Source organism: Panthera onca, chromosome B4 (genome assembly GCF_046562875.1).
Source record: "Panthera onca isolate mPanOnc1 chromosome B4, mPanOnc1 haplotype 2, whole genome shotgun sequence".
Classification (NCBI taxonomy): domain Eukaryota; kingdom Metazoa; phylum Chordata; class Mammalia; order Carnivora; family Felidae; genus Panthera; species Panthera onca.
The window spans coordinates 73,710,323-73,716,166 of record NC_138345.1 but is presented as its reverse complement, the minus strand read 5'-3'; the positions used below and the strand labels follow the sequence as shown (position 1 = coordinate 73,716,166).

The 5,844-nt window shown below is 50.1% G+C and overlaps 1 protein-coding gene across 1 annotated transcript; it reads left to right on the top strand.

Annotated features, from left to right (window-relative positions):
- Positions 1–1,088: 1,088 nt before the first annotated feature.
- On the top strand, positions 1,089–4,592 carry AMIGO2 (adhesion molecule with Ig like domain 2). Its single transcript, XM_060657851.3, has 2 exons — positions 1,089–1,672; positions 2,053–4,592. Exon 2 carries the CDS (start codon positions 2,115–2,117, stop codon positions 3,678–3,680), a length of 1,566 nt encoding a protein of 521 aa, XP_060513834.1. The 5' UTR covers positions 1,089–1,672; positions 2,053–2,114; the 3' UTR covers positions 3,681–4,592.
- The last annotated feature ends 1,252 nt before the right edge of the window (positions 4,593–5,844 follow it).

Genomic DNA, 5,844 nt, shown 5'->3' with positions numbered 1-5,844 from the left:
TTGTCAGGGCAGTAATTTATTTCCTTTAATCCACATATAATGGACAAATGGGCCATCTGGCTCAGTCAAATCCCATCGTTAAAACTGATCTCGGAATTAAACAAAAACGGATTTCATCAAAAAGCTCATCAGCCCCAGGCTCTCCACCTCTTATGTGTCCACCTGGCATTTTTTTTTCTTTCTTTTTTTTTTTGCGGGGTGAGTGGGGGGTGCTGTCCACCCTGTGTTGCACCTTTCCTAGCCTAGCATGCTTGAGCTAGGCATCCGCCCTGCCTTGCCTCTTAGGAGGTATGAAGAATCTCGGCGCAGACACCCCTTCCAGGATCAGTCCCTGTTCGGCGTGAGCACATTTGCTCTCACCACCTCCCTACCCCAGCCCCCTGAAAGAAAGAAAGAAAGAAAGAAAGGGAAAAGAAAAAATCTGGCTTCAGGATTTTTTTTTTTTTTTTAAAGCTTAATGCCCTCATCTTTGCATTCCAGCGGGGGGTCGGCCCCAAGCCTTCTTTTCTGCTCTTCTCCTTCACAGATTGGGCACCATCCCTGACGCCAACTCCTGAGTTGTGAACGGGATAGAACTTTCCCAGGGAGATGCGGCCTGTCCCCGCTGCGCCTTCCCGGCTCCTTTCCCCCAAGAGATCCTTGTCGCACCAGACGGAAAGTACCCATCCCCGTCCCCCACCAGACGTGGGCGGAGACGGAAGGTCACGTCTGTGTTTATTTTGTGAACCTGTAAAACCACCAGCACTTAGCCCTGCGGAAGCCCCCTCGGCCCTGGCCCTAAGAACAAGCTACAAGAGCTCAGGGGACCCGGGCGGCCGCGGCAAGTGGGTTCTTCAAGAGAGACAGAGACCTCTCCTTCCCTGGCCGGGCGTGCCCCCTTAACCTCTCCCCTCCCACCCCGTTCGGAGCTGGACTGGCGCACACAACGGGTGGGAACGGAGGGGCCCCGGCCTCGGCGGTGCAGCCCGCTCCGCCCCGTCCCTCCCCGGGGTCCGGGCTGAACCTGGAGGCGGGGCGGGGGTGGGGGGGATGTGGCGGTGAGGCCGCGGCGTGGGGGGGAGGGGAGCGCCGGCCGCCGCTCCGATTGGCTGCGCCGCCGCCCCCTCCCCGCGCCGCGCGCCCCCCGCCACGCGCCCAGCTTGCTCCCGCCCGCGGCCTCCGAGCTGCTTCCAGCCGGAGGGAGGACGCGCAGGGGCGGGGCCGTCTCCCCGCCCCGCATGCGACCCGGCGCGCGGGGATAAAACCCTGGCAGCGGCGCGCGGGAACCCTCGGTCCCGCTGGCTCCGGAGCGCGGGGAGGCGGGGCCGGGGCCGATCCGCTGCCGGCGCCCCCGCCCCTCGGACCCGGCTCCCGGAGTGGGGCTCCCCGCGCGCGGACACACGACGGCCAGGGCGCCGAGGCGGTACCTTTAGCCGAGCGATGAAGAGAGCCCGGGAGACCCGACCGCAGCCGGCCGAGACGTTTCCTGCGCCCCGGGTGGCTGCCGCCGCCGCCGCCGCCGCGTGAAACTCCCCAAAGTTGAGAGCCAGCGAGAGGCTGCCGCCCGCCGGGAGCAGGAGGGAAAGGAACTCGGAAGATGCAGGAGTGACGGACAGAGACAGACGGACTCACGGACCAGCAGACACCACCGTTCGGCGGCCTAGCCCCAGAGCCAGTGAGGCTTTTCGGCTCTGTGAGTTGTTTTCTGGATGTTGCTCTGCTTCCTATGTATTTCCGTTCAGTTGTTTGTAGGATGCGTTTGTGTATTTTTGTGTCTGTCGGAGGGAGTTTAAAAAACGACGCAGGATGCACGTTAACAAAAATCCCCAGTTTCTGATGCTGAGACGGTTGTGTTGACAGATTGTAACTGTAAATGTCTGTAAGCAGGGGTAATAACCCGGGGGGGGGGGGGATTGCATTTCACGGTAAAAAGGCATCAGAGGCTTCCCAGCGTGAAACAAGCCTGCATTTCAAAAGTTATTGGGGAGAAAGCAAGGTATGACTCTGAAGGGTTAACTGGTGGTAGTTAACTTTGCTTTCTTGCCCCCCTTTCGAATATTGATTGTTTACCAGGTTCACTGGTGGGAAGCTGAGTTGGCGGAAAGACGCCAGGAAGAGGCTTGGAGGCGACCATAATGTCTGTACGTTTACACACACTGCCCACCCTGCCTGGAGTTGTCAGACCGGGTTGCAGGGAGCTGCTGTGTTTGTTGGTGATCACGGTGACTGTGAGCCGCGGCGCCTCCGGGGTGTGCCCCACCGCTTGCATCTGTGCCACTGACATTGTGAGCTGCACCAACAAAAACCTGTCCAAGGTGCCTGGCAACCTGTTCAGACTGATGAAGAGACTGGATCTGAGTTACAACAGGATCGGGCTTCTGGATTCCGAGTGGATTCCAGTTTCCTTTGTTAAGTTGAACACTCTAATAATTCGTCATAACAACATCACCAGCATTTCCACGGGCAGTTTTTCCACAACTCCAAATTTGAAGTGTCTTGACTTATCATCCAATAGGCTGAAGACCGTGAAAAGTGCAGTGTTCCAGGAGTTGAAGGTTCTGGAGGTGCTCCTTCTGTACAACAATCACATCTCCTATCTCGACCCTTCTGCTTTTGGAGGGCTCTCCCAGTTGCAAAAACTCTACCTAAGTGGAAACTTTCTGACGCAGTTTCCCATGGATTTGTATGTTGGGAGGTTCAAGCTGGCAGAACTGATGTTTCTAGATGTTTCTTATAATCAAATCCCCTTCCTGCCAATGCACCATATTAATTTAGTGCCAGGAAAACAGCTGAGAGGCATCTATCTTCATGGCAACCCATTTGTCTGTGACTGTTCCCTTTATTCATTGCTCATCTTTTGGTATCGTAGGCACTTTAGCTCAGTGATGGATTTTAAGAATGACTATACCTGCCGCCTGTGGTCTGACTCTAGGCACTCCCACCAGGTGCTTCTGCTCCAGGATAGCTTTATGAATTGCTCGGACAGTATCATCAACGGCTCCTTCCGTGCACTTGGCTTTATTCATGACGCTCAAGTCGGGGAAAGGCTGATCGTCCCCTGTGACAGCAAGACTGGTAATGCAAATACTGATTTCATTTGGGTTGGTCCAGATAACAGACTGCTGGAGCCAGATAAAGATCTGGAAAACTTTCATGTGTTTCGCAATGGAAGTCTGGTTATAGAAAGTCCTCGTTTTGAGGACGCTGGAGTGTATTCCTGTATTGCGATGAACAGGCAACGCCTGTTAAATGAGACTGTGGATGTCACAATAAACGTGAGCAACTTCACCGTGAACAGATCCCATGCCCATGAGGCATTTAACACAGCTTTTACCACTCTCGCAGCCTGCGTGGCCAGTATCGTGTTGGTACTTTTGTATCTCTATCTGACGCCCTGTCCCTGCAAGTGTAAAAGCAAGAGACAAAAAAACGTTCTCAACCAAAGCAATGCCCATTCGTCTATCCTCAATCCTGGTCCTGCTAGTGATGCCCCCGCTGATGAACGGAAGGCAGGTGCCGGTAAAAGAGTGGTGTTTTTGGAACCCTTGAAGGATACTGCAGCAGGGCAGAATGGGAAAGTCAGGCTCTTTCCCAGTGAGACGGTTATAGCTGAGGGCATCCTAAAGTCCGCGAGGGTGAAATCTGACTCAGATTCAGTCAATTCTGTGTTTTCAGACACACCCTTTGTGGCATCCACTTAATTTTGTGCCTGTATCTGTATGGTATAGTAATTTAACTCTCCATACTTAACTTTCTGTGCAGTCTGCAAAATAAACAGCAGGACCGAAATGGTGTTGTTTTGCGTTTTGAAATGCAACCCAGTGCTCTCTTTAACTGGTTAAGAGGAAATGTGGTAACGCACTTTTGGTTCCTCAATGTGCCAGAGAAAGGTGGGGTTGTTTTCCAAAGTGTAAGTTCTAGATGACAATAGCTTGGTCTCTAGCACCACTGATCATTTCAGAGCTGGTGTGGAGGTGACGTTGTCTTTTTATTCAGGATTCTTGCCAGAAAAAATAAATTTCAGTGAATTAGTGTTCCTTAAGAAGAGACTTTACCAGCTTATTTAGGACCAAAGTTATTTTAAAGACAAGCATCCGTGTCCTATTTCATTTTTAAAAGCTGTAGAAGGAAGAACAGTACTTATAAAACACAAAGTGAGGTTAGATTAGGGAATAATTCAGCTAATTTCATACCTGAGACCACAGTGAACAGACGACACTGATAAAATGTGCTGGATAATGCCACATCCCATATGGTGTTAGATAAATAGTGCAATAAAGGTACATTTGTTTGACTGTCTTCTTTCCATTCTGTACATTCCTTATCCTTGAACAAAAGACGTTATTGAAAGTTGGAAGTCATCATTCGTTGTTGCCATAAATATGTAGGCGTCAATACCAAAATGTCTGAGTGACTTCTTAAGCCTTTGTCCTAGCTGACTGGTATTTGTTTATATGCTCGTGTATATGTAAGTCAAATTATATGAACTATTAAATAGATTCTACTGTGTTGTGCGCTGGACATTTGAATTGATGTAAATACATGTATTGTGTGAGTTGACGTTCTGTTTTATTGGGCTACTTAAAAACATAAATCTAAGATGTTCTATGTGATTACGCTCTTCTACTTTGTCTCGAGCACCCTCTCTAGCAGATATCTCTCCACACTTTTTGGAGTTACGGTATACGTTTATTTTGTCAAAGGGGGAGAAAGGCTCTAAAGTGTTCTACCCAATTTATACCTTCCATATGACATTTTACTCTGATACCATTATGCACTTCAGTCGGGTTTAGAAGACCAGCTCCAATTTTACGACACAGTGAGGGCCTAGGTGACCTCGTCCTTGTTTCCACGTCTGCTGTAAGGTGACCGAGTGTACTCGTTCTCTACCCAGGTTTCCTTAGCGGTAACATGAAGGTTTCAGACAAGGTGATGTTGTAGGTTCCTTCTCACACTGGAAGGGATGATTTCTGGGTGTCCTTAGCTCCATCACAGACTTGTACTGGTTCTCAGAAACTATCCTACACGGTGATGAAACACAGGAATGGGATTAGGACAGACTAGCATAGCGCTGCATAGCCCAAAGGCACATTTTAGACCATCAAGCCCAGCTCTTTCCCTTCCTCAGAGATAAGTGAAGCCCAGAGAAGATTGTGGGTTATCTAAGACCACGCAGTGAATTAGTGACCAGGATGGAAACAGCGCTCGGGTACAGGATTCTTCCTGGCGAAGAATGCTTACTTTTAGCAGTAGGCATGGAGAACGAGCCAAAGAACGAGACAAAAGAGCGGTCAGAAAATGGCAAAGGAGAGTCAGGGCTGCGTGGTCCCCGGGACTAAGAGAGAAGAGAGTTTTTAAGAGGTGGAAATGGGCAACAGTGACAAAAACACAAAGAAGGAGTTGAGGAGGGAAGACTGACTTTGGCAATGGGGGTTTGGGGGAAACCGTGTGCATTTGGTGACAGCTCTGTTTGTGCCAAGCCAGGCATCCAGTGGCAGACACGGGTCAGGGAGTTGAGGAGGGAGTGAGTGGCCGGGATATGGACCCCAGGGAATAGATACAGAGCCGCTACTCAACAGTGTTGAAAATTCTTTGTTGCATGATGTGAATAAACTTAACCACCTCTGCCTTTAAAACACAGACCTCACCAGTTAGATAAGATCCCTTTAGACCCAAAGATGTTACTGGCAAACGTTTTATTCCTGTTCTTGCCATTTAAGTAATTAGGAAGAATACTGTGATTTGTATGGCCTTTGAAGTCCTCATTCATTCTTCCTTCATACTTGGAGAAACTCACTCAAAGATGCTGTGATTTGTTCAGCTTCACACAGTCTGGACACAAGGAAAAACTCTTGAGCCACTGAT

What these genes read in the sequence shown, in the direction of transcription:
- AMIGO2 (XM_060657851.3), top strand. Translation starts at nt 2,115, where the DNA reads ATGTCTGTACGTTTACACACACTGCCCACCCTGCCTGGAGTTGTCAGA.